The sequence below is a fragment of the Aspergillus costaricaensis genome (genome assembly GCF_003184835.1).
Source record: "Aspergillus costaricaensis CBS 115574 unplaced genomic scaffold BO79scaffold_69, whole genome shotgun sequence".
Classification (NCBI taxonomy): domain Eukaryota; kingdom Fungi; phylum Ascomycota; class Eurotiomycetes; order Eurotiales; family Aspergillaceae; genus Aspergillus; species Aspergillus costaricensis.
In genome coordinates this window covers 34,908-59,476 of record NW_020291869.1, presented here as the reverse complement: position 1 = coordinate 59,476, position 24,569 = coordinate 34,908, and the positions used below count along the sequence as shown (strand labels likewise).

At 50.3% G+C, this 24,569-nt stretch overlaps 11 protein-coding genes across 11 annotated transcripts; 5 read left to right on the top strand and 6 right to left on the bottom strand.

Annotated features, from left to right (window-relative positions):
- Positions 1-1,249: 1,249 nt before the first annotated feature.
- Positions 1,250-2,709, bottom strand: BO79DRAFT_212196 (60S ribosomal protein uL18). Its single transcript, XM_025683157.1, has 3 exons — positions 2,659-2,709; positions 2,433-2,470; positions 1,250-2,363 (listed from the first exon to the last, which is right to left on the bottom strand). The coding sequence occupies exons 1-3, from the start codon at positions 2,659-2,661 to the stop codon at positions 1,502-1,504; spliced, it is 903 nt and encodes a 300-aa protein (XP_025533798.1). The 5' UTR covers positions 2,662-2,709; the 3' UTR covers positions 1,250-1,501.
- A 252-nt stretch (positions 2,710-2,961) lies between these two features.
- Positions 2,962-3,805, bottom strand: BO79DRAFT_205706 (HAD family hydrolase; the record flags this gene model as incomplete). The annotated part of the gene is made up of 2 exons (XM_025681868.1): positions 2,962-3,696; positions 3,758-3,805. The coding sequence occupies 2 exons, from the start codon at positions 3,803-3,805 to the stop codon at positions 2,962-2,964; spliced, it is 783 nt and encodes a 260-aa protein (XP_025533797.1).
- Positions 3,806-4,241: 436 nt separating this feature from the next.
- On the top strand, positions 4,242-5,406 carry BO79DRAFT_183980 (kinetochore subunit FTA4 family protein). Its single transcript, XM_025680296.1, has 4 exons — positions 4,242-4,451; positions 4,592-4,760; positions 4,812-4,874; positions 4,929-5,406. Exons 1-4 carry the CDS (start codon positions 4,286-4,288, stop codon positions 5,233-5,235), a joined length of 705 nt encoding a protein of 234 aa, XP_025533796.1. The 5' UTR covers positions 4,242-4,285; the 3' UTR covers positions 5,236-5,406.
- A 451-nt stretch (positions 5,407-5,857) lies between these two features.
- BO79DRAFT_241522 (uncharacterized protein) lies at positions 5,858-7,535 on the top strand (the record flags this gene model as incomplete). The annotated part of the gene is made up of 3 exons (XM_025685128.1): positions 5,858-6,679; positions 6,734-6,794; positions 6,847-7,535. 3 exons carry the CDS (start codon positions 5,858-5,860, stop codon positions 7,302-7,304), a joined length of 1,341 nt encoding a protein of 446 aa, XP_025533795.1. The 3' UTR covers positions 7,305-7,535.
- On the bottom strand, positions 7,441-8,227 carry BO79DRAFT_74590 (L-rhamnose mutarotase). The gene is made up of 3 exons (XM_025689683.1): positions 8,022-8,227; positions 7,738-7,874; positions 7,441-7,660 (listed from the first exon to the last, which is right to left on the bottom strand). Exons 1-3 carry the CDS (start codon positions 8,146-8,148, stop codon positions 7,577-7,579), a joined length of 348 nt encoding a protein of 115 aa, XP_025533794.1. The 5' UTR covers positions 8,149-8,227; the 3' UTR covers positions 7,441-7,576.
- Positions 8,228-8,936: 709 nt separating this feature from the next.
- Positions 8,937-9,279, bottom strand: BO79DRAFT_260703 (uncharacterized protein; the record flags this gene model as incomplete). The annotated part of the gene is made up of 2 exons (XM_025686414.1): positions 8,937-9,178; positions 9,270-9,279. 2 exons carry the CDS (start codon positions 9,277-9,279, stop codon positions 8,937-8,939), a joined length of 252 nt encoding a protein of 83 aa, XP_025533793.1.
- Positions 9,280-9,694: 415 nt separating this feature from the next.
- BO79DRAFT_205699 (MFS transporter) lies at positions 9,695-11,551 on the bottom strand. Its single transcript, XM_025681867.1, has 5 exons — positions 11,345-11,551; positions 11,204-11,283; positions 10,869-11,144; positions 10,014-10,819; positions 9,695-9,962 (listed from the first exon to the last, which is right to left on the bottom strand). Exons 1-5 carry the CDS (start codon positions 11,510-11,512, stop codon positions 9,778-9,780), a joined length of 1,515 nt encoding a protein of 504 aa, XP_025533792.1. The 5' UTR covers positions 11,513-11,551; the 3' UTR covers positions 9,695-9,777.
- A 2,300-nt stretch (positions 11,552-13,851) lies between these two features.
- Positions 13,852-17,807, bottom strand: niiA (nitrite reductase niiA). Its single transcript, XM_025689017.1, has 9 exons — positions 17,612-17,807; positions 17,387-17,537; positions 16,755-17,294; positions 16,617-16,699; positions 16,052-16,564; positions 15,789-15,991; positions 15,264-15,736; positions 15,044-15,201; positions 13,852-14,988 (listed from the first exon to the last, which is right to left on the bottom strand). Exons 1-9 carry the CDS (start codon positions 17,782-17,784, stop codon positions 13,992-13,994), a joined length of 3,291 nt encoding a protein of 1,096 aa, XP_025533791.1. The 5' UTR covers positions 17,785-17,807; the 3' UTR covers positions 13,852-13,991.
- Positions 17,808-17,820: 13 nt separating this feature from the next.
- BO79DRAFT_279474 (uncharacterized protein) lies at positions 17,821-18,793 on the top strand. Its single transcript, XM_025687983.1, has 4 exons — positions 17,821-18,042; positions 18,260-18,344; positions 18,375-18,447; positions 18,540-18,793. Exons 1-4 carry the CDS (start codon positions 18,031-18,033, stop codon positions 18,703-18,705), a joined length of 336 nt encoding a protein of 111 aa, XP_025533790.1. The 5' UTR covers positions 17,821-18,030; the 3' UTR covers positions 18,706-18,793.
- A 539-nt stretch (positions 18,794-19,332) lies between these two features.
- On the top strand, positions 19,333-22,490 carry niaD (nitrate reductase NiaD). Its single transcript, XM_025689016.1, has 7 exons — positions 19,333-19,726; positions 19,814-19,913; positions 19,971-20,229; positions 20,282-20,517; positions 20,569-20,792; positions 20,844-21,467; positions 21,521-22,490. Exons 1-7 carry the CDS (start codon positions 19,456-19,458, stop codon positions 22,408-22,410), a joined length of 2,604 nt encoding a protein of 867 aa, XP_025533789.1. The 5' UTR covers positions 19,333-19,455; the 3' UTR covers positions 22,411-22,490.
- An 830-nt stretch (positions 22,491-23,320) lies between these two features.
- Positions 23,321-24,469, top strand: BO79DRAFT_241518 (uncharacterized protein; the record flags this gene model as incomplete). The annotated part of the gene is made up of 4 exons (XM_025685127.1): positions 23,321-23,539; positions 23,626-23,771; positions 23,861-24,044; positions 24,123-24,469. The coding sequence occupies exons 1-4, from the start codon at positions 23,371-23,373 to the stop codon at positions 24,467-24,469; spliced, it is 846 nt and encodes a 281-aa protein (XP_025533788.1). The 5' UTR covers positions 23,321-23,370.
- Positions 24,470-24,569: the final 100 nt, after the last annotated feature.

Sequence of the window (24,569 nt, the reverse complement as noted above, 5' to 3'; positions counted from 1 at the left end):
AACCACAAGATAGTAAGTTTATTTCTCCGAGCCATCTGAAAGAAAGCAAACCGAAGATCGAAAGAGTCGAGTTCGATGGCAAATTAAACAACCCGAATAACAGAGTATAATAACCCATGTTCCCATAGTACGTGGTGCCTTGATCCATTGAACTTAACACGATCCACTTTATGGAACCCGAGAGGAGAACATGTTGATCATACACTCTAACCAGCAAAGTGCACCTTTCTTTTTTGCCATCCCTGCTCAAAGTACATAGCCAAGTTAGTTAGTACGTACGTACTTTGAACGGCGGCGCCCTTAGTGGAATATCAGCTCCGACGTATGAGGCTTGAAGACTGAAAAAGAAGAATGGAAATGTCATACGGTGTTACACAGATCAGCCTGAAAAGCATGGATGATCTTTGCGCAGAATATGCTTAACTAGAAAGTCGGATGATGTCATCTGCCAGTTTCTTCTCTCGCTTAAGGAATGACATGTCATTCACTCATTCATCAGATTAAGCCTGGGGCTGAATATCTACCCGCCTACACTCAGAGTATACTTACTACTTAGTTGGTAGTACTACACAGTAGCGTCCGATCTACTCGGGTTGGGTCGTTGTTGCCGCTGTTGTTGTCTGCCATCAACCACCAACAAGTGCCTAACTAGTAATCCACTACTAGTAAGTAACCAGTAGCAAGCAATGTCTTCGTACGACCATGCCGAAGCATCCGCATTCGTTAGCAATATCAACTCGTCATGGACTGCGTCAAATCAACATTAGTTCGATGCAGACAGAAAAATTTTCTCCATGGCCCCATCAGACAAATAAATGGTACAGGTTACATTCTCCGAGGAAGGTATACTATCCAGCCAGCCTCATCATCTCGAAGCAACTGGCCGGACAGAGCAACATGTTCCGAGAGTGACGGCACAGGAATGGCAGTTAGGGCTTCAGGGCTAGGCCGAATGAGGACTAGTGCGCGATGCATGTTACCCAGAGCGGGAAGATGCTCCTTCTTGAGGGTTGCACAATGCTTCTACCGAAATTTTGCTGCTTGTTCCCCCACATATCCGAGAGGGGTCTTCGAACAATCCATCGATAGATTAATCCACTTGGACTGAGAATGTAAGACGATTGAAGGATGGCGGGGGGTTTATGATGATGGTCCACTGTGACACTAGTATGGCGGACATGATTGTGGAATCTACAAATTGTGTCTACACTGCCATTTTACCGGAGCACTTCTTAGATGGTCAATTAATATCCCATTGTGCGCGTTCCTTAGTTGCTCCGAACGCATAAAAACTCAACCCTGCCATATAAACTCCGGTCATGAAGATTTCATCAAGACTACTGGATATCACAAAAAAAGTAGTAGTAGTAGTGGGCAAGAAGAACCTTAATTCCCCTATATTTCAAAGAGAATTATCAAACTTTTTTGACTATCGCACTCATAGTTTCTTTTTTTGAGGGGTGAAAACCATCAAGCACGATCGGCCTCAGAAGTCCGACATTTAAGCAGCAAGCTCACGGATCTTCTGCTCAACACGCTCCTTGCGCTGCTCGCGGGTGAGGCGGACAGGACGGAACTTCTTGCTCTCGGCCTTCCACTCCTCCTTGGTCTTCTTCTCACCAGCATCCTCGTCCTTCTTGAAGGGGTCCTCACGGATGGCCTTGTGGGCCTCAGTGTAGAGCTCCTCAATGTCACCAGCCTCAACACCAGCCTCCTGGTACTTGTGGAACTGGGAGCGGAAGCGCTCCTCATCGTCGTCGGCAAGACCCTCCATGTACTCAGCGACGTGGCCACCGAAGATGTAGTTGCGGAGAGTCTCAGCGTCGAGCTCCTCGGACTCGATGTCGAAACCGGGGAAGCGGCTCTCGGAGTGGGGAACGAAGATACCACCGTCGGAGGCACCCTTCATGGCACCGAAGACACGGGCACCAGTGGAGGTACGGGCAAGACCGACATCAAGGAAAGCCTTGAAGGGGCGGCGGGAGCCCTCGTCGGTCTCAGCGGCCTCGGTGAGGGTGTACTCACCATCGGCCTCCTCGACACCGGGGAACTGCTCATCCAGGCCGAGCTTCTTGAGGGTACGGCGGGCGAGGAGGAGACCGGTGGCGTAGGCGGCAGCCCAGTTGGTCAGACCGTTGGTGATGCCATAGCGCTTGAGCTCGTGGGAGTAGGCGCTGGCGAAGACCTTGTCACCGGAGATCTCAGAGTAGACGATCTGGGTGATGATGTCGCGGTTGGTGAAGCGGACGACCAGGCGGTACTTGGGGGCGTTGTACTTGTTCTTGGCCTGGGTGATCAAGCGCTTACGGGCATAGTAGTCGGTCTTACCCTCACGGCGACGACGGTACTTGGTCTGGTAGCGGCTGTAGAGAGAAAATTTGTTAGTTCCATGACAATTTTGGACGAAATGAGGGGTCTTGTAAATTTCTTACCTGTAGTAAGCGCTGTTCTTGACGAGCTTGTGGAAAGGCTACAAGACACAGTCGAGTCAGCAATTTGCGCTTCAGAGAAAGACCGTCCGAAGCATCTTGCAAAGACCCGTTTCCAATCCCACAGTGCGGTCGCCCATGTGGGATGACCTGAAATTTTCGTTCAGGCGACGGGAGAATTTGCGACGAATTCGGTTCCCAGTCACTTGAGAATTACAGCAAAACTCACCATTTTGACGGTTGCCGCTGGTTGATGACGGGGGTTGTCGACGGTGGCTGCAAAGGAAGAGATGGGAAATTTCGTGGGATGTCTTTTGTGGAAGGCTTCGCTTAGCGTGGCTGCATCCCGGCGCCAGACTGCGGTTGGCCACGAGCGGGCTGAAGGACCGAAGTATGTACCACCACTTGCTCCGTACTCCGAACAATCAAAACCAACTCTTCTCTTTCAGCAATATTGATTTGGAAGAAATATCACATCTATAAATCTGTAGCTGTCCGGATATAATCTTACTAGCTCGCCAAATTATACTATTTACAGCCGGGGTTTTTCTGGAGTTTCTAGCAACTGAAGGCCGGTCATCCTCTCCAGCTCCTTCACAGCGTCCTGGGTCCGTCCCAGATTAACCTTCAGGGTTCGCATGCCGGCTTTCTTTGCGCCCTTAAGGTTCTCTCCAATGTCATCAAGGAACACAATGTCAGAAGGGCGAATACCGCCTAGACCCTTCTTCCTTGCTACGTTTTCCATCTCTTGCAGCGCAACCTGATATATTTTCCCGTCCGGTTTCCTGAGACCGGTATGCGCAGATGAGATGAAGAAGTCAAATTGCGACTTCTTGTCATCAATGTCTGTGTTGTATGGATGTCCATCGGGGAATATCACTGTGTTTGACAGAGCTCCCATAACGAACTTTCCCGACTGCTTCAATTTTTTCAGAGCAGGGAACATATATGGATCCGGCGTCCTAGACACCCTCATCATCTCCCAGAAGAGGAACTCTGCGTCCAGGGCGGGTAATGGAGGAACCGATGTTGGCGCACTATCCGGGCGCTGTTTCTGAAGTCTCTCGTGGAACGCCTTCCATAAGTCAGGGTTTCGTAGATCCTTGTTAAATTCCTTAAAGAAGTCGGCATCCATCTTGATCTCCCCGCGCTCGAGTCTGTGCCAGCTGCCGTTGGGTGAGGTACGAGAAATACTGAAGTTCACCCATCCTGGGGGGATGTTGTGGGCCAGTTCATAGTCCAGAATAGCCTGAAAGGGGGAGACAACCTGCAGCTTTATTAACAGACTATTATCTCTGGGTTGGGCAATCGCGCAGCCTTACACACACTCCTCCAATGTCGAACAGCAGACCTATCGGCCGTTGATCGTCAGCCATGGTGGCGATATACTAGTCGGCAGAGGTTCTGGGAAGACAATAGATGGGTAGAGATAGCAGCAACAAAGGTGATCTAGATGTAAGACGAAGATGTCGCTTGATGTTTGTTCTTTGGCGGAGTAGTAGAAGACCAGACCTGGGGTCCAAGTTACCGAGGTTAGATACGAGAGATCGGTTGTTGCTTATGGTTTACAATCAAGGTCCGAGGCAATGAAAGCTGCAGGGGAATTCCAGACCCTAAAGGCCAAACCTGCGCCGCAGAAGCCCTGCAATATCTGCGGCATGAAACGTACAAATCATCAAGACGCAAGGAGATTGTTGACTCCAATCTCTGGTAATGATGGACGATGGATGGCAGGTTGGCGGAAGGGGGCCCGTCACGTGTGTGCTTATCGATAGCGCCGGACGCGTTCAGTGAAGCCGAATCGCGATGGTCCTCTTTTATCCTCTGAGCCGATCACAATCCCTCACTATGGAGTCATGGAATCTACTCGTACCATCTCCGAGTTGAAGTCATCCTTCATCAGGGCGCAAGTCCGAATACTATCTGAAGGCCTTGAGCCGCCCGAAGATTGGCGAAGTTACGCCGCCGAGACTGAAGAGGATGATCTCAGTGATAAGGTGGTCGGTGATGTTCTGCAAAAGTGTAAGTGCAAGCATCCAGAATCAAATCTTCACACATACCATCCTGGGATTACTGCACATGATCGCTTATCGTGCACTGTGGTTAATAAGCATATCGTTCTTCCTTTTGCATGTGTTTCTAACGAGTCTATGGGACACCAGTAAACGCCGCTTTGAAACAACACAGTCGCATCGTCTATTCCTCCCAAGCGGTTCAGCATGTCGCTCAGCAAATTACCAGCCTATACTGGTCGTCGGCAACCCAGGCAATACACAACCCAGGGTCTTTGATAAAAGGGGTTGAGAGATCGGTGGATCTATCCAGTCATCTGTGAGCCTCGAACCTCTGTTGCTGGGTAAGCGGATCGATCTAATGTCGCAGGAATATCGCACAACTCCCATTGGAGCTAGAGGACCAATCTGCGAGCGAAGAACAGCGGGCTAGGTCTGAGATACCTCTCGCACCGATCACAGTTTCAGCTGGTTAATTGGGATACAGATACCAAGAACTACGGGAGCGTCTTACGGACCTGGATCGCTTACGGCAACAGCGACAACGGCGCCTGGATCAATTACGACAGCTGCAGCAATTACTGGAGCCGTTCCGAGAACCGCAGAAACACATCCAACCTAATCTGGTGACGAGAGATGGTGAGCTAGTCCAGGAGTTAGACAAGATGAGGATGCTGGTTGCGCGAGTTGGCGGCCGAGTCGAACAGGGGAAGAAGAAACTGGGGGCTCAGGAGCAGGACAAGCCGTATCTGGGGTGCGACCAGAAACTAGATGCCTTATTGGACATGACGTGATGACAAATAGAGAGAAAGGGCCCGGCTAGAATGACTTCATGCATTGAATGGAATGGAAGGATGCCCGAATACCTAAATTGCATGCCTTGCCTACACTTATGAGAGCGTTGCGCCTTTCATACATACATTTGCCTTCTGGAGATTGAGGGTGCGGCATTGCCGGCAAAAGAGGTCGCACAGATGCATGAAAACCATTGCAACTGGATAATCAATCAGTAGATCTCAATTTCTTGACTCTACGCCGCAGGTCTCCTTTGGGCAGCTATAATTAGAGGGATTTCCCATGCAGTTACCGGAACTTTGAGAAGTTGCAAGGGGGGAAGCAGACAATTGACTGCGGCTGCAACGATCATAGCAAAGTGCCAGTGACAGGAAAGAGGGAGAAGAACGAAAGCCAAACGGTTGTTTTTGGGACTAAGTACTTACTACTTACAGAGGAGCAGCAGCAGCAGCAGAAGCAGAAGCAGCTGCTCTGTTCCTTCTCTTTTCACTGGTTCCCACATTTTTATTTTTCTACCCATCGATTTCCCTTCCTCTTATTATTTCACATTCACCACACACTTTTTTTGAATTCATCCCTTTTTGGCATAACCCAGGTTTAACTAGCTACTTACTAGCTATCATGGAGAATTCTGGTGCGGCCACCGCCCCAAGTTGTGGCGCTGCCGAGGCTGGTGCTCGGCTGGAATCTTCCGAATTTCCGACGCTTGACTGTTTTGGCTTCTCCGCGGCCACGGTTCACTATCAGGACGAGGTGGATGACCCTCATCGCCCAGCTTTACCTGCTGCTTCCCCATTGTCTGCTGCTCTCACCGCAACGGTTCCTTTCCCCAGTCTTGACGATCTAACTCCGACCGCGCACCACACCAGCTACAGCAAAAGTGAGCCCTCTTCACCCGGCATCATCAGCGCGTCTACGCCTTCCCCTGATTCCAAGGCACCCTTTGTGCGTGGGCATCGCCGCCGTTCCACCCACGTTACTCGTCGTGACCTTGAGAAATTCAGAAAAGAAGTGTTGGGTTTGGAGTCCTCTGGGTTCGGCTTTGACGACGACCATAACCTCCCTAAACCGAATCCTGCTGTCGATCCCGAGTTCAACGCATTAAACAACGCTTTTGACTCCGCAAACATGTCGATGAACAGCAGTGGGGGCATGTCGGGCAGTAGCCCTGGGTCGGCCATGTTTGCCAGCTACGGCGATAACTCTGGCGGTGCTTCGGGCATGCCCAATGTTCCTCGTCCCTCGATGTCGCCTGCGATGCCTCATCCACCGGCTCAGGTCAACGGCGGCGGAATGCCTGGTATGAACGGTGGAGTTCCTATGAACGCGGGCCATCAGATGGATCTGCACCATCTCTACGACATGGTATTGGAGTTGAGCGATGTGTTGAAGAACAATCGCGAAATGACGAAAAGTATAGTGACTAGTGCGGAGGAAATTATGGTATGTCTTTCACGAAGGTTTCATAGTCTGGTTTAACCTGGCTGACAGGGACAGAAACGGTCTGGTTCGGAGGGTACCAACCCGACTTTGCAGCAAGTGAACGGGGAAATCACCGGTAAGTGATCGTCTGAATTTCCCTTTCCCTGAACAGCGGCTGACAAGCTAAGGTGCCCGTATTACCGAGCTCGAGCGTGCCCTCGCCAAGGAGAGACGTTTAGTTGAAGTTTTACGAACCGAGCAGGCGGAGAACGCCAAATTGATCGGTGAATATGAGGCGACCCTCGGGACGATGGTTGAGCAAATCCGCAACTACTGCCAAAACAACAACATGCACTACCTGTCTCAGAAACGCCACTACAACAACCTGCTCCAAGCGGAGCGTGACTCCCACCTGGAGAGCCGCTTAGACCGTGACTACTGGCATGCGCAGACGATGAAGTGTGCTGAGATGATTCGGACGGCGTACCGTCTCCGCTCCGAGGAGGAAGAGCTACCTATCCGGATTGTTGCAGGCCTACAGAATGAGGTGCGGGCGTACCGCAACGCGCTTGGTATGGAGCCCGAGAGGCCAGAGGACGAATTTGGATGGGAGATCCTGAAGGATGTCCCTGGCAGCGCCGAATGAGACCGACACCGTGGGCTGCCTATACCCTGGCGGTTGGCATGATCTTAGTGGTGTTGCACGAGCTATAACGATTGGTTACCGATATATTTGCGTTAGAGGGAGTCGGCGTTTTTTGGAGCAGCTGATTTGCGGCTACGGATTTTCCCGGCGAAGATACCCATTGTTGCATGGCATGTATATGAGATCCGAATGAGATCCGTCAAGTAGTTTTTATGTATTTTTATACTTGTGAGGAGTGAAGACGGAAACAAACTTGAGAGTATTGATACAATTTATTCAGTATAAAACACCTCATCCAATACCTTCCACCACCCAGGACCTTCAGCACTTCCAATAGCCCCAGGAATCGGACTCTCCTGCACATAATATATATTAGTCTCACTTCCCTCTAACCCACCATCATACTAATGGATAGAAATAATAAAGAACATACCTGCATCCCATCCGTCAACCCCCACCACTCCCTCACCTTCGGATTGGCCTTCATCCGCTGCATATCACCCTCAAAGTCCTCCCCGACATATTTGAACGTTGCGAACAGCGTCCGCTCATTATCGAAGAAGATAGAGTCTGTAAATAGCCATTGCCCCATATTAGCTTCTGCTTCTGCTTCTGCTTCTATATATATATATATATATATATATATATATATACATATAACTTTGCACCTCGTTTATCACGCGGGAATGGGGGAGGGGATGGGAGGGGATAATATACAATCTCGGATATTACACTCCTTGATCTGCTGTAGGACTTCGGGCCATACGTTCGCGTGACATTCTTTGTATGCGGCGATGGCGGAGGGCTTGAGGTGGACGATTTGGGCGATGCGGCGGGTGGGCATTGTTGGATTGGTATGTACTACTTGGTGGGATTGAGGTGGGAGAGGGTGGTTGGGATGGTTTTAGAGAGAGAGGTTGTGGACGTGTAATTCTGGAAGTGAGGATAAGATGATGGTATGGTGGTAGTAGTAGTTGCTGTATATGTATGTTTTTGTTGTAGATTCGGGGTGATGATGGCCCGAATTGGGGGTTGGGATGGACCGAGGGAGGGGTCACACTACTTACTAACTACGGAGTACTAGTTAGATGTTGTGGTGGTGGAGAATTGGGATTTGGTTGATGTTGTAGGTGTTTGTTTGTATACTAAGAAGTTAATAGATTAGGGTAGGATAGCACAAGACTTAGATACTACATGTTTCTGTTCAAGAATTGTTAGAAGTAGTGTGATGGGTTTATATGCATTATCAATTACTCTCTTACATGGTTTTTTTTTTTTTTTTTTTCCTTTCTGTTGATTGATACCTTGACATCCATGACCTACTACAGGATTTGAAAATTATAGTGTTAACATCAACTACTGCTACTTTTTCAGTAGTAACTAGTGACTACTAGTACTAAGGGTATAGTTACCTACCCATCAATGCCAATAGTACATGTACACCGTCCTTCAGCACTCAATAGCTAAAGGGAGCCAATTAGTACCAATCACACACTACAACTCACCCTACTTACTTACTACCCTCAGAACAAACATGATAATAAAGTAAACTGAATACTGATAATAAATACCCCCAACATCCCCAATCCAACCCAAGAAACCAAAATAAATAGTAAATGAATGAATAAAGTATTACATCAACCCCCCATACGTCTGCCCCTCCCTCTCCAACTCCTCATCCTCCTTAATATAATTTTCAAATCGATTCACAACTCCTTCCTCCTCTCCATGATGCGAAGGTTGGCTTTCCTCTTCTGTTTCGTGCAGATTGCTCTTCTGCTGAGAGGGGTATTTGCCGCTGTCGTCGTTCTCCTGACGCTGGGTGTCTTGGTGTTTGTGGTGGTGGAACATTTTGTCGAAGATGTTTTCGTGGTCTATAATTTATTATCATTTCATCAGTATGGATTTTATTTTATTTAAGGGGAAGGGAGTGGTAGTGGGGACTCGGGGGATGGGGTGACGTACGTTGAGACATTTTGGTAGGTAGTTCGTATTTCAGGTATATATATTGTAGTCAGTGTGATGTGTAATGGGTAGTATGTAGTATTGATTCAGTTTCAAGCAAGCAATAATCAAGTTATTTTGATTGTGTTCAAGAAAGGTAGCTATCCCAACCATATGGTTCTTCATATAATCGGACCCGAAACTCAAAGTATTCGCTATGCCATCATCATTGCGCTTTGACTTTCCGCTGTCTTCCGGGGATCTCTTATCCGATCTACATCTGTGCATTTGTGTGCTGCTGTGAATGGCTTCTAGAATTTGTGTTCCATGGTTGCTTTGGCTGCTTCATGAGATCTAGCTCAGACAGACGGGGTTGCTGTACGCGAGCGCAAACTCGACAGAGGAAGCAAGGTGTAACGGAGATCAGAAGAATCGTAATAGTAAAGCTCATTCTCAAAAAGATTACTACATAAAAATGAAATGCATCGGCTAGATATCATCAAGATCTTTCATAAACAAAGTGAATGCACTACTGCCTCACAACCGGGTTCTTCGCCACCGGCCGGATCCACGAAATGCCCACGTTCGCTGCCAGCGAGATCGCCCCGATGATCCAGAGTGATTGAGCATAGTGCGACCCATTGTAGCGGAAGATGATGGCAAAGATGATTCCACCAAAATTGCCCATACCGCCGACAGCACCCGACACGACACCTATTATTATTAGCACAAAGTCATTTAATCGAGGGTTCAAAGTGAGCTCACCATTGGCAAATGGATATACATGAGGTACCAAAGAAAAGATGGCGCCATTGCAGGCTTCGAGGAAAAAGGCAAGCCCGGCCATGAGGCCAAACATGGTGGCCTCGGTCTTCGGGTTGGTGAGTCCGATCGCAAGCTGGAAAGCTCCCGTGATGAGTCCCAAGGAGACCAGCAAGATCTTCTTCGACCATAGGCTCTGTGTGGTTCTGTACAGAAAGTCGGCCACGAAACCACCGGCCGGTCGGCAGATGATATTCAGTAGCCCGAACATGGCGGCCCATCTTCCGGACTCAGTCTGTCCCATACTGGGGAAGTTCGCTACATAGTAGTTTGCCAGAACGGACTCGATGGCAAGTTCTGCTCCAAAAGTGCAGGCGTATGGGATGGCGACGGCCGCAGTGAACATACTGAAGAGCACGTTCAATGCCTCTTTGCGTGTGGGTGCTACTACCGTGTCCGTCCGCAGCGCATCGAACTGGCCAATTTGCTGAGACTCGGCTCCTAGAGACATGGGAGTCTGGGCGCCGCCTTTCTTCTCCACGTCCGTCATCATGTCGGACACTGAGGGGGCTTTGGACGGAAGTCCCGAGTTGATATCAATGATGTTTCCCTCAGACTCGGTGGCCTCCTTCACCCAGAGATGACGCTCCGACCATTTGCCCGTCGGCGTGTCCTCACATACGAAGAGCATGGTTAGGGCGACCCCGACGATGATGATAAACGGCACGATATATGCCACGCGCCATGCTTTGTGTGGTGGCAAGCCCTGGACTTTGACGAGGGAATCGTACACAGCGGGCATAACGAAGCTGAGACAAGTAAGTAAGATGATCAAGAGGTATACAATGTTCAACATACAAGGTGATTCCACCACCAGCATTGCCCCAGCCACCAGCCAGAGCATTCGCAGTCCCAACAATCTTCTTGTCAAAGAATCCCGTGCACCAGACCTGGCATGGGACAAAGGTACCTCCGAGGATACCCACGAAGAAGCGCAGGGCAATCAAGCCATTGGGGGTGGTGACAAGACCCGCCATGGCAGTTGGGATCGAACCACAAAGCAGCAGCCCAATGAAGACCAGACGAGGACCGAATTTGTCACAAAGGGGTCCTGCTACGAATCTCACAAGCAGACTAGCACACTGTCAACGGATGTCTATATAAAAACAGGAGTATGGGGCGGGAAGGCTTACGTCGCGAGCAGAGCAACGATGTTCGAGTTTGCGACCTGCGTCTCTGTCATCTTCAGATCTTGGCGAATTGTGTCGGTCAACTATGTGAGGAACCTATGTCAACATTTGTCCATGCATGCGTACGGGTTAGGAGTCACTTACCAACGGTGGAAAGGCATACCACGACAGGAAAGCCACCATAAAACCCAGCCATGAGAAGAAGAAAACTCGACCATACTTGTCGAATGGGTTGAGGATGGGGATTGATTGTGCTTTGCGATTACTCGGGTTAATCTCCGGAGAGACAAAGAGTAGCTTGATGTGATCCATCGCCAGAAAAATTCGGTCGGTGAAAAAAATCAACTGATGGTATACTGCCACTAGGAGACAGCAAGGATGTAAGGTACAGAAGGATCTAAGCAAGTACAGAGAGAAGGGGTATCACAACAAAGACAAAACACCACCAGGGCGTATTAGATGCGAGTAGGCCAACGGACGACTGGGTCCCGCTGGAAGTGCAATGGATATTGAGAGTGTGGTATAGGGCAATACAGGAGAATTAAGACCGAATTAGATCGATGGAGAGGACGTGTATATATAGACCGGTGCTTCGGATAGTGTCACAAGTGGAAACGTTCTTTTCAGGCGTAGGAAATGCTCCGACACCCCCGTGTGGGAGGTCTCTTTCAAGGCATCAATCTATCTAGTTATCTATCTCCTAGGAGGGTCAGCGGTCTGATTACCAGTTGATTGATGCGAGTGGCTTGCTTCTGATAAAATTAAACGACATAACATTCAGAGAAACATAAATCAGTATCTCCTAGGAAATGGGTCAAGCTCAACACGGTGGTGGCAGCAGGGCAAAAAATATTATTATCGGCAGCAACAGCAGCGAAATAAACAGAACCAAGGCAAGCCTGTGAACTCAATCTAGGAGCAATGACCGGGGATCCACACCTGGCAGTCGGATTGAGCGTGGCTGTGGATACTGGGTCGCGCGGTAAGAGAGACCGTCCAGCGCGAGAGCCGGAGTGACTAGTCATGGACCTAAGCAGGAAGATGACCTCAGGGTTCATGGCATGGCGATCGAGGCCCAGTTCATGGCCCTCATTGAGAGGCGTGGACCAACGAGACCAGTGCTGGAGATAAGCAAGGGTCTCTGCACGGCAGTTTAGGGCATGATTGGCATGGTTCTGGGGAACTGATAAGGATAAGGTAGAAGATCTGGAGAAGTAACTCCGCGGAGTGTAGATGGAAGAAGGATGACTGTTTGTGTATTTCCGGGGGGCAATGAGTGGGCGTGTAGAGGGATAGGGAGGGGAGGAATGGTAGAGAGAGATTGGCGAGAGATAGACTACTAGTCGTCCGGAGTAGATAGGGAGGGACCCAGGGAATTGAGGCAGCCACCCATTACGGAGTAAGTCCACTCACACATTCAGTCATTTACTCATTTACTCCTGCCTGACTAACTGTATCACGGGACAGAGACGGGGCCTCAGGAAGCGACGCGGTCACTTTCGGTGTCTCTCATTTTAAAATTGACAATCACAACTGAAGAAGAAAGAAAGAGAAAAAAAATAAAATAAAATCAAACCCACCGGCAAGTGGGCCATCGTCACCGTAAGTTATCCTCCTCAAACCTCTGGTTGAAATATTTTGTAAGACCTGGTATCTATTTCTCCTTCATCTACAAGCTAGTAAAATTTTTTTCTCCCTCCTTCTGAAGCTTGCCATTGCTTGATATTGCAAGAGTCTACAGAATACATCCCCAGTCGGGTATAGTAGGAGGTGCCGAGCTGCCAGCCACTACTCCGTATTATAGACTACTCCGTAGTGGCCAGCCAGATGGGGCGGCAGTAAATTAATTACGGGGGCCACTACTTACGTATTCCTCGCCTGTTTGGCAGGTGGATATCTATTCAGTCCTCTAGTACTGTGAGTCGCCGTCTCGACCCGGTTTCGAACTGCTTCAGGGATCCATCTCTCTTCCGTCCGGATGGAAGATGTAGACATTAGACAGACTACAAAGGGGAAAGCACAAAAAAGAGGTTGCAGATCGACTGTCTACGTTGGACAATGATACATCTTCACTCCCGATATAGGAACTCTCGGCATCCGATTTCGTATCAAACACTAACAGATAGGCTGAAACTGGCTGATAAGGAGACCCAAACAATGAGAATGCTGTCCCAGTTGGGAAGAAAAAAAAAAGTAAAAAGAAAAGCAATGTCATGCACGGGCCACCTCGTGGGCTGATCCTTGATAAGTCATTCGTTCCAGCCAATCAGTGTGTTGCTATTAGGGGGGCCCGGACAAGTTGACAGCCGCTGCCCTAAATTGGAACGCCGGACTGCTTTTGGTGCAAATACTGGAATTGGTCATGCAAGGCACGCAAGGCAAACACAAAATACAACGAACGCTCCTCGGCTACGAACGGCTGCCCCGGGCCCCCAATGTAAGCTCCTGGGGGCCGAACTAGCACCTGCTCACTTATGTATGGCTCCCCCGAGCATGGTCTACACACAGTTAATATAGGCAGCAGCTGCATCGGGCAGGATATGGCACCATCTCAATATCCACGATGGGTTCCAGTTATCCAGTCGTGTGTGCCGTCTGAGGGCTCCCTGGGCCACCACTAAGGCTTAGGTGTAATACCAATAGTAGACAATGTGGAACTGGTATTGGAAGATACATAGAATAAATTACATGGTGTGCTGTAGACGGACATCCTTATCCAGTCAAAGAAGCTCTAGTTCAAATCGTAACATCATCATCGTCATCACCATCATCCTCGCCACAGACGATCTGACTACCAGTCAATCACCGTGGATGACGCAGCCGTACCGCACCCGGACGCCTTCTCGCCCGCCTTCTTCCCTCGCATCCCCTTATACTTCTTGTCGTGCTTCTTGAAAGGATCGGGCGCCTCGCCCTTCCGCACCTTCCACTTCTCCGTCCCCAGAATCGAGTCCAGCTCCTCGACAGGCGGCAGCTTCAGATAGATCCACCCGTCGTCCCGTTCCTCAATCGGGAACGTCGCGATGTTCATGCTCTCGTCGTTCGAGCATCGACCCGCTTGCTCTCCATTCAGCTCGAAGTTGCGCTTGTGGTAGGGACATGACACCCAGTACTTGCCGGCGTCATCATCGCCGATCAGCCCGTCTGACAGGACAAACGCCCGCTTGTGAGGGCACATCTGTTGCGTCGCGTAGTACTTGCCCTTGGCCTTGAAGATGGCCAACTGCGTATCCCCACGCTTCACATTGGCGGATGACATCTGTGGCGAGCCATCCGAAAAGTAGTCAGCCTTGATGATAGGCTGCCACGAGAGACTGGACCACTGGTGGCCCTTGAAGTCCTCTTTGGCTGGTTCGCTGGGCCAATAGGTCGGCCGCTGCTGGTCGCGCTCCTTGATCACCTCCACGGTGTCGACAGTGTCATCCGTGTTGGCAAACTGTTGGAAGTATTTGCGCCGCTTGGGGTTCCGGACTGTTTCGGTCCACTCGCAGAAATAACTGTCGACCAGTTCCTGCATCTGCTGTTCCATCTCCGCCCCAATACCCAGTTTGTCTTCCACGACTACCTCGCGCAGATATTCAATACCACCCGGGAGGTTTTCAATCCAGCGAGCTGTCCGCTGCAGCTTGTCTGCTGTGCGAATGTAGAAGATAAGATACCGATCAATCATTGGGATGACCTTCTCGGGAGGAACATCTTTGGCGAGGATTTCGGAATGCCGAGGTTTGGCACCTCCGTTGCCTCCAACGAAGATGTTGAAGCCCTTGTCGGTGGAAATAAGACCGAAACTGGAGCAGATTAGCTAAACATCCAGGAAGTAACTGACAGAAAGGAAAGACTCACTCTTTGTTCTGTGCCTCTGCGCATTCTCGCACGCAGCCGGAGACGGCGCCCTTTAGCTTGTGCGGGGAGCGGATACTCTTGTAGCGCTCTTCTAGCCGGATGGCCATACCAACACTGTCGCCAATACCGAACCGGCACCATGTGGTCCCCACGCAGCTCTGAGAAGCGTTAGTATGTTCCCAGACCAGCCCAACCAACGAATCATCATGAAGTTACATACCTTGATAGTCCGAAGCGACTTGGCATACGCATGTCCGCTCTCCATACCTGCATCCACCAATTCCGTCCAGATGTCGAGCAGATCCTGCTTCTTGGCTCCGAACAAATCGATACGCTGACCTCCAGTAATCTTGCAGTAGAGGTCGTATTTCTTGGCGACCTGCCCGATCGTGATCAATTTGTCCGCCGTGATTTCCCCTCCGGGTACTCGAGGCACAACCGAGAAGGTCCCGTTCCGCTGGATGTTGGCAAGGAACCGATCGTTTGTTTCTTGTAATTCGTGTAAATCCTTATCCATGATGTGCCTGTTGAAAAGACTGGAGAGAATCGAGGCAATTGCAGGCTTACACAGCTCGCAGCCAAGCGAATCCGGGTTCTTGCCGACCGTCCTCATGACATCCTCGAAGGTCTTCAGTTGCTTGATGGCGATGATGTTGTAGAGGTCGGCCCGCGAGTGTGGAATATGAGCACATACTGCATACACATTAAAACAATTCCGAAAGCCATAAAAAAGGTGTGTACATACAGTTGTTCGAGACTTCTTGTCCCATGTCCAGCATGGCCTTGTTGAAGATGGACTGCACTAGCGGCATACAGCCGCCACAGCCGGTCCCCGCTTTAGTGCACGATTTGACCTCCGCAACGGTTTTGCAGGTGCCATTCTTAATGTTCGAAACCAAGTCGCCTTTGGTAACATTATGGCAGGCACAAATTTGAGTGCTGTCATCCCTATAGGCGCATAAGGTATTAGCCTATTACTTCGGCGTCTGAGCGGTTCCAGTAACTTACAGATCATCGGCATTTTCCTCCCCACCGCTCTGAGCCCCCAGAATGAACTGGCTGGGAGGTACGTCCAGCTCTTTTTGGGACTTGACCATCTGGTTCAACTTGAGGTAGTCCTTCGTATCCCCGATCATCATACCACCCAGGAGGTATTTGCCGTCCATGGTAAAGAGATATTTCTTGTAGACACCGCCAAAAGGATCCTTGTATGTAAGCGCCTTTACAGCTGGCTCATCTTCTGCACTTCCGGAGGGCATTGACGGCCGTTGGCCGGGGAGGAACTTGGGCCCATCCCGATCGGCGAAGAAGTCACCAAAGCTAGCCACATCGACACCTAGCAGCTTTAGCTTGGTACTGAGATCGGGTCGCTTGAAGCTTTTGGGTTCCTTGTCGGGGTTGGTGAGGTTGTATGCGAGCACGTCGGCCATCTCGATGCCGGGAGCGATGATACCAAAGGTTTGGTTCTCCCAACTTGCACATTCTCCGATCGCATAAATGTCTTCGATGGATGTCTGGAGGCTGTTGCAGTGTGTCAATATTTATTTGATGAATGCACAAGCACTGACTGTACCTTTCATCGATGACGAAACCTCCTCTTCCAGCACACTGGATTCCCGCGGACTGGCCCAGCTCATCTCGTGGCCTGACTCCAATCTATCCTGGGAGTTAGCACGTCAAAAGCAGCTGGCAAAGGCAAAAGGAAACGTACGGCAAAGCAGATGCATGAGCAGCTGAGTTCTTCACCATCTTCGAAAACAATTCCAGTAACGTTGTTATCGCCATCCGTATTTATGCGTGCAACGCGCTTCTCGTGTAGTACATCCAAGCCTAGCTCTCGAATCTTGCGGGTCACAAGGGTGCCAGCATCTCCATCCAGCTGTCTCGCCAACACCCACTTGTTGCGATCGACGAGTTTGATACTACCAAAGTCTTGCAGGTCTGTCATGGCTTTGGCTGCTTCTAGACCCAGCAGACCACCGCCTACAGTAACGCCCGTCTCACCTTTATGCTTCGATGCAAACTCTATGAGCTTTTCCAGATCCGAGATCGTCCGGTAGACAAAGATGCCCTTGGCATCGTGTCCCGGGGTGCGCGTGGGAAGTACGGCATCAGAACCCGTAGCCAAAATCAGGATATCGTAAGGAATTATATCATCAGTCGAGGTTTTGACCGTCTTGCGGTCGGGAAAGATGTCGGTTACCCGAGTGTTGAGGTGATAGTCAAAGGATCGGTCTTTGATGGAACCGTACTAATTAGGGCACCGGCTTCGGCGTTAGTGTCTGGACCAGGGCCGCCATCCCGAGCGCGGATCGGAAACTCTGCAGATTACGGAGTACTCACCCATTCTCTTGGGTTCAGGTATAGATCTTCGATCTTGCGATGCTCAAAAAAAGACGAGAGGCCGACTCGATTGTAGGCAATGTGTGGTTCTTCACCAATGACAACGATATCATACTTTCGTCGCTCTGAGTCCTGCTTGACGAGCTTCTCACTAAGAACAAACAGGAGTAGTCAGCATCCCGAGTTTCGGCGTTAATAGACAGTTGTTCGACTGCCCAAACATACATGAAAGATATAGCCACCATTCCCAAGCCGACCACCACGATCTTCTGGCGCCTAGTCGAAGCCGATCGGCGAGTAGCCGGATCTGGTAGGGAATCAACTGGAGGAGGGAGAACGCTGGGGACGCTGTCCATGACGACAGCGTCACCATTCCCTGATCCATCCAACAGAGGCATTGTGATGACAGAGGATAATCAAGGAATCCTACGTCGATAGCAGTGGCCAACAGGAAACCAGCGCGGTTTTGTTTGTGCCACAGGGAAAAGAGAACCCCCGCGGCACCAGAGCTGCGCTACACAGCCATGAACAACAAACCACCATCATTGTAACTATCTCGCCAAGAGGAGACCGATAACTGCGCGGAGTTGCGGACATAGGGGCGTTTGAGTTGTGTTTCTCCGTGGGATACTGGATGGGTGACTATGACCTCTGAGGTAATCAGTTGCGAGGGGGGGGGGTCCATGCTCGATCGTTCTGTAATCAGGGACCTCTTGACCCGCCATGCAGATCATAGAGGAGCCACCGTTCGTGGAGAGGGGAAAGGACGGATAAGAACCGGGCATACGATGGGTTCGATCGGTAATTGGGGAGTGGCTGCATGGAATCGAGCGAGCGAGTGCGACTCCGCGGAGATGCGATGGAGAAACGAAGGCATTGAGGCTGTTGCTTATCGCGACTGCCTTATCGGTTCCTGATAAGCGTCTGATTGGCCGTGATCGGAAGTATACGTACCAGAGTTTGATTGATTGATTGAAGCTCCTTGCAGTTGCTGGAATCATCAATTTCATTGTGAGGGATTTCGAGGGATGCGTTGACTATGGTTTGGTTTCCAGCAGCAGGTGCATGCTACGTAGTAGTTACTATGTACTACTGACTAACCACTACTGACTACCAGTTGTTTCTAGACGTCTGCTCACTGACCACTACTTAGTCGACCGATGGGACCATTGCTTTCCATCTTTTTTTTTTTTTTTCTGCCTGTCTCCACTGCGGCAAAAAGCTCAACAGTTCCAGGCAATATTACTTACTCAATATTCTCCGATACCATGAATACACGAGAACAATACTTTGTTCACGGCCAGCTGGAGACTTCGTAATCCTGCTGCAATTAATGGGCAATTAATCGGCGGTGGAGCCCTCTAGACAAGTGGATCTGGCCGCTGTCCTCCTGGGGCTTGTTTTTCCATTACAGCACAAAATGTCACTAGTATGTATCGAGTCGTAGTTTAGTGAGTCTCTTGGCTGCTCGGGAGAGGCTTGTTTCCGGATTTTTTCATGTCTGGGTTTTTTATACTTTTTTTTTTTTCGGGACCAGGTCTCGAGTGCCCACACCCCCCCGTAGGAATGTTCGAATGAGAAGCCCGGTTTCTCCCTGTCTTCCCGGCTGGAGGACACACCAGGCCATGACTAGACCATCTGAAGAGTACGGAGTATTACTATTACATATTTCTGCTCGTTAGTTAAGTCATTGTTCGAATCCACCGGCTCCCGCGGAAATCTCTCCGGCCGAATGTTGACCCTCATTCTCGCCCCCCAAATAGATCTCAAACCAGGTGGAATGCCTCCTGTTTCTTCTCCGTGGACTTAGTACCAGATCCCGGCCGTTGCTGGTCACCCCGTTGAGCTAATCCAAAAGCCGGCAGTCTTGAGGGTTCATCTGTCATCTGGTTTTTGAGCGATTAATTTTCCCGTAGCTAACCCTGGTCTTCCCCGGATGTGTGTCTGGCTCCTCTCATCTGCCTTCTGCATGCTCTGTATCGGTCCGAATCTATACTCGTCTCCATTCTCGATATCGTCTCATGTCTGATCTGGCACCTCGAGGCTATTGAACCACATAAGCGCATATCATGGCCACTGTCACTGAGGTGCTGACAGAGCCTTTCACCGCTCAAGGGGTCGCCCTCAAGTCGGGTCCGATCAAGGTCCACCAAGAGGAGCTGCCTGCCGTGGAACTTCCAGACATTCCTCTGCCGCCCCCTTCAAAAGAACCAACCGAAGTTCTCAATATAGACAAGCCAACTCCCGATTATCATGTACCCCGCGACCCTCGCCTTATCAGACTGACGGGTGTTCATCCTTTTAATGTTGAGCCTCCACTAACGGCTCTGTACGATGAAGGTACTCAACCTCTTTCCCTGCTGCCCTATCCCCTTTGAACTCCGCGCAAGGGCCCTTGTAGTCGTGGCGATGCTCACTAGAAACTAGGCTTCTTGACTTCCCCGGAACTGTTCTATGTGAGAAATCATGGCCCGGTACCTTTGGTGAAAGACGAAGACATCCCAAATTGGGAGATTAGCATTGAAGGGTAAAAAAATATCATTTCCCCCAAACGTCGCGTCGTTATCTGACAAGGGATATGCAGCCTGGTGGAGAAGCCGCTTGTCCTCAACTTCCGGGAAATTTTGCAGAAATACGATCAGATCACAGCGCCAATCACTCTCGTCTGTGCGGGAAACAGACGGAAGGAGCAGAATGTGGTCAGGAAGACCAAAGGTTTCTCATGGGGTTCTGCTGGCCTGTCGACGGCCCTTTGGACTGGCCCAATGATGGCGGATATCCTACGGAGTGCGAAGCCTCTGAGGAAAGCCAAGTATGTTTGCATGGAGGGAGCAGATAAGCTGGTAAGTCGCCATATCCATCCATGCATGTAGTGTTCTGACAGTTTGCTTGCAGCCAAACGGGTATTACGGCACCTCAGTCAAACTCAATTGGGCCATGGATCCCAATAGGGGAATCATGCTGGCCCACAAAATGAACGGCGAGGATCTCCGTCCTGATCACGGCCGTCCCCTGAGAGCCGTCGTACCCGGCCAGATCGGTGGCCGAAGTGTCAAATGGCTGAAGAAGCTCATTCTGACTGATGCGCCCAGTGATAACTGGTACCACATCTATGACAACCGAGTATTACCGTAAGACTCGCCTATCCGACCACAAGAGTACGTTGTCTAACTTTTATCCAGGACAATGGTTTCGCCCGAAATGTCATCCAGTGACCCAAACTGGTGGCGCGATGACCGATATGCGATTTATGATTTGAACGTGAACTCTTCTGTAGTATACCCCGAGCACAAGGAGGTGCTGGATCTTGCGTCGGCAGGCCCGTCGTACAACGTGAAAGGATATGCCTATGCAGGAGGCGGTCGGAGGATTACGAGAGTCGAAATATCTTTAGATAAAGGCAAATGTACGATGATCATCGCGCAAATGTGTTGAAGCAGAGCTGACATTATTTTAGCCTGGCGATTGGCCAACATTTCATATGCCGAAGACAAGTATCGTGACTTCGAAGGGGACCTGTTTGGTGGCAGAGTAGACATGTCCTGGCGCGAGACTTGTTTCTGCTGGAGCTTCTGGTCGCTGGATATCGCCATTCCTGAGCTAGAAAATACAGATGCCATTCTTGTGCGGGCTATGGATGAGGCTTTGTCTCTCCAACCGCGGGATATGTACTGGTCTGTTCTGGGCATGATGAACAATCCTTGGTTTCGGGTCACCATCACAAAGGAGAACGGGACTCTCAGGTTCGAGCACCCAACAGATCCTACCGGGCCTGGTGGATGGATGGAACGCGTCAAAAAGGCCGGTGGTGATCTGGTCAACGGTAACTGGGGAGAAAGACACGCAGGAGAGGAACCGGCAGAGCCAGAGCCCGAGAAGGAGATCAACATGAAGAAAGACGGCGTGAACCGGATGATCGACCTTGAAGAATTCAAGAAGAACTCGAGCGATGAGAAGCCCTGGTTCATCGTGAACGGAGAAGTGTACGATGGCACGGCATTCCTTGAGGGCCATCCTGGTGGAGCTCAGAGTATCATTTCGTCTGCTGGCATCGACGTTTCGGAGGAATTTTTGGCCATCCGTATGTCTAAGGACCTTTTTTGAATGGAGTTTAGAATACTGACACACTCACAGACAGCGAAACGGCCAAAGCCATGATGCCTGATTACCATATCGGAACCATGGATAAGGCGTCGTTGGAAGCGCTCAAGAACGATAGCGCACCAGAATCGGATGAACCTCGCGCAACATTCCTCCAGTCGAAATCATGGTCAAAGATGACCCTTGTACAGAGGAAGGACGTGTCATGGGACACCCGCATTTTCACTTTCCAGCTTCAACATGACAAACAGACCCTGGGCCTGCCCATTGGCCAGCATCTCATGATCAAGGTCGCCGACCCCACCAGCAAAGAGGCCATTATCCGCTCATACACCCCTATCTCCGATACTAACCAGGAAGGCACCATGGACCTGCTGGTCAAGATCTACTTCGACACGCCCACGGTCAAAGGTGGCAAGATGACCATGGCTTTAGAGAAGCTCGCGTTGGGATCAGAAATCGACTGCAAGGGTCCCACTGGCAGGTTCGAGTATCTTGGAAACGGCAAGATCATAGTGAGCGGCAAAGAGCGCCATGTTAATTCGTTCAAGATGATCTGTGGAGGAACTGGTATCACGCCTATCTTCCAAGTGCTACGTGCAGTGATACAGGACAAGCAGGACCCTACTTCGTGCGTGGTCCTAGATGGCAATAGACAGGAAGAGGACATTCTCTGTCGTGATGAACTGGACGCCTATGAAGCGTTGGATAGCAAGAAGTGCAAGGTGGTACACACATTAACCAAGGCTCCGGACAGTTGGACTGGACGTCGTGGACGTATATCGGAAGACCTGCTGAAGGAGTATGCCATTCCCGATGGCAAGAGCATGGTGCTTATCTGTGGTCCAGAGGCCATGGAAAAGTCTGCCCGCAAGATCCTACTGGAGCAAGGATGGGCGGAGTCGGACCTCCATTTCTTCTAAGGGGAGCGCCTCCTCAGTTCTGGAAATAGCCTTCGTCACTAGTATTAGGAGGCCACGATGTTAGATTGTATATAATGACGCTAAGTTCGAAAGAAATATATACGAACTGTAATGTGCTTCAAGTGAAAGGATTAAGTTGGTCTTGATGTGCGCCTGCAATATGCGCGAGTCGAATATAGGATTCTTTACCAGGGTCAGAATCATATCATTCGTTCACTCATATCGGTCAAGTATGGAAAGACAACCGGCCCGCTCTACAAAGGAAAGCGACAATAGGCTCAATGGAATTGCACCATTGCCAGTATCTTATACTGTGCATCCGACGATACTTCAGGTAAAGCCACGTGGGGTATAGTATACCATGATGTGTATCCTTCGAAGATCATATTGAGAAATTTCGCCTTGTCACCGAGCTGCGGCATCCCGGGAGACTTCGGCGCCGTATCTGTCAATTGCTTTCCAAAGGACACCTGAAACAGTTCGCAATCCAGAGCCATCAATGACGTCTTTCAGCATGTAGTTAGTAACTGAGTATTTAGTATGCATCAGACAACTTCTCCCACGTCAACAGCTTCAATGGATGCAGGAACCGCAAGACGACCTGGCCAAAACTCTGTAGGCCATGACCAAACAGCGGGCCAGCAGTGGAGTCTCCCAGATTCATCGTCCTCAACTGAACACAGCCCACCAAAGTCTCATGGGAATCCCAAATGACAAGCACCAGAGGACGCGTTGACAGCGCGAGATCACGCCTCACTAAACCCAAACCAGACTAGCTCCTCTCCCCGTCCAACGCCCGGACCACCGCTTGTTCGGGAAACCGAAGCGGCAGGAATTCGCCGCGGTCCAACCAACCCGCGGACGAGAGCTCTCCCCTCCGTCCCTTCAGCAAACCATTATTTACCTACCCACCTCTACAGAATACACACAAGCTCTCTCATTACATACTATTCAATCGCTATGCCCCCGCGCAAGAAAGCCAAACTCAGCCCCCAAAATGAGAATGCCGAGCCGTCCGCAAGCACCGCTGACCAGCCAACAACCGCGGATTACGACCCAGTGACAGATCCCTGGACGGACGAGCAAGAGACCGCGTTATTGAAGGGGATTATAAAGTGGAAGCCTGTCGGTATGTCAGCAATCTTTCCCCTCTGTCGGGCGCAAGGGCAAGCACTATTCCGAACAGTGTGTCGCTAATGAGGTTTCTCTTTCAAGGCATGCACAAGCACTTCCGCATGATCGCGATTTCGGAGTTCATGAAAAGCCAAGGATATGCGCCCGCGCACGCAGAACACACACGGATACCAGGGATATGGAAGAAGCTGGGGACATTATACAATCTTCCAGCTTTGGATGAACGGGTGGGTTGATGCCACTTCCCAACAATGAAACTTACATCCTCTGAACTCCGGCTCGTGCTAACATTCGTCAAATATTACTGGATAAACAGGAAGATTCATTGATAACAGACACCGCCGAGGACTCAAAGGAATTCTACTGCCCGTTCGAACTACCCCAGGACGAATACGGGGAATTGATGTTCGAACGGCGACTGGCGATGGAAGGGACCGCGTCTCCTGATCCTAGCACGCATGCGGGATCGAGGAGGGGGAGCACGGTGGCTGATACGGACGGTGCGTATATAAAATCACTTCCTTGGTTGTCAGATGGCTAGAAGAAACATACTAATCGCAGCTGTTCATCTCATACAGAACCTCGCTCTTCCCCCGCGCCATCACGAGGACGGAAATCAGGCCGTGGCGGGCGTACCTCTGGACGAGGAACGCGTTCGTCGCGTCTTCATGTCGAAGTTGAACCGCCGGCGAAGGGTACCGGAGCTGCGGAGGAAGAAGGGGATTCTGGCGAAGAGACAGGCGCGAATGAAGATGGCGATGAAGATGGTTCGGACGCTGCGAAGGATGATAGTGAGGTCGATGAGGAAGCGGAGGGGGGATCGCCTACGACGCGAAGTACGCGCGCCCAGACATCGAGGACGAAGCAAAAGGGGAGAAGTGCAGCAGGCACGGGAACTCGGAGGGGTCGACGGCGTCAGCCTTGATATTGATATGTCCTTTTCTGCTGACGTTCGTTGGCTCTGTCTGTAACAAATACGTCGATAATGATACCTTGGGAGAACTAGGCGTTTTGGTGGGGCTTTG

Excerpts from the sequence above, each read along its gene's own strand:
- BO79DRAFT_212196 (XM_025683157.1), bottom strand. Across the intron at positions 2,364-2,432 it reads AAGAACAGCGCTTACTACAG|CCGCTACCAGACCAAGTACC; the intron begins GTAAGAAATTTA and ends TTCTCTCTACAG.
- BO79DRAFT_183980 (XM_025680296.1), top strand. The coding sequence starts at position 4,286 with ATGGAATCTACTCGTACCATCTCCGAGTTGAAGTCATCCTTCATCAGG. Across the intron at positions 4,452-4,591 it reads CGGTGATGTTCTGCAAAAGT|TAAACGCCGCTTTGAAACAA; the intron begins GTAAGTGCAAGC and ends ATGGGACACCAG. Across the intron at positions 4,761-4,811 it reads GTGGATCTATCCAGTCATCT|GAATATCGCACAACTCCCAT; the intron begins GTGAGCCTCGAA and ends CTAATGTCGCAG.
- BO79DRAFT_74590 (XM_025689683.1), bottom strand. The coding sequence starts at position 8,148 with ATGCCCACCCGCCGCATCGCCCAAATCGTCCACCTCAAGCCCTCCGCC. Across the intron at positions 7,875-8,021 it reads GGAGTGTAATATCCGAGATT|ACTCTATCTTCTTCGATAAT; the intron begins GTATATTATCCC and ends GGCTATTTACAG. Across the intron at positions 7,661-7,737 it reads GGTTGACGGATGGGATGCAG|GAGAGTCCGATTCCTGGGGC; the intron begins GTATGTTCTTTA and ends TATTATGTGCAG.
- BO79DRAFT_205699 (XM_025681867.1), bottom strand. The coding sequence starts at position 11,512 with ATGGATCACATCAAGCTACTCTTTGTCTCTCCGGAGATTAACCCGAGT. Across the intron at positions 11,145-11,203 it reads ATCGTTGCTCTGCTCGCGAC|TCTGCTTGTGAGATTCGTAG; the intron begins GTAAGCCTTCCC and ends ACAGTGTGCTAG. Across the intron at positions 10,820-10,868 it reads GCTGGTGGTGGAATCACCTT|CTTCGTTATGCCCGCTGTGT; the intron begins GTATGTTGAACA and ends TACTTGTCTCAG.
- niiA (XM_025689017.1), bottom strand. The coding sequence starts at position 17,784 with ATGCCTCTGTTGGATGGATCAGGGAATGGTGACGCTGTCGTCATGGAC. Across the intron at positions 15,202-15,263 it reads AGTCGCTTCGGACTATCAAG|AGCTGCGTGGGGACCACATG; the intron begins GTATGTAACTTC and ends AACGCTTCTCAG. Across the intron at positions 14,989-15,043 it reads GCAGAGGCACAGAACAAAGA|TTTCGGTCTTATTTCCACCG; the intron begins GTGAGTCTTTCC and ends AATCTGCTCCAG.
- BO79DRAFT_279474 (XM_025687983.1), top strand. Across the intron at positions 18,345-18,374 it reads TCGGAAGTATACGTACCAGA|TTGCTGGAATCATCAATTTC; the intron begins GTTTGATTGATT and ends AGCTCCTTGCAG. Across the intron at positions 18,448-18,539 it reads GGTTTGGTTTCCAGCAGCAG|TCGACCGATGGGACCATTGC; the intron begins GTGCATGCTACG and ends ACCACTACTTAG.
- niaD (XM_025689016.1), top strand. The coding sequence starts at position 19,456 with ATGGCCACTGTCACTGAGGTGCTGACAGAGCCTTTCACCGCTCAAGGG. Across the intron at positions 19,727-19,813 it reads AACGGCTCTGTACGATGAAG|GCTTCTTGACTTCCCCGGAA; the intron begins GTACTCAACCTC and ends ACTAGAAACTAG. Across the intron at positions 20,793-20,843 it reads ATCTTTAGATAAAGGCAAAT|CCTGGCGATTGGCCAACATT; the intron begins GTACGATGATCA and ends ACATTATTTTAG.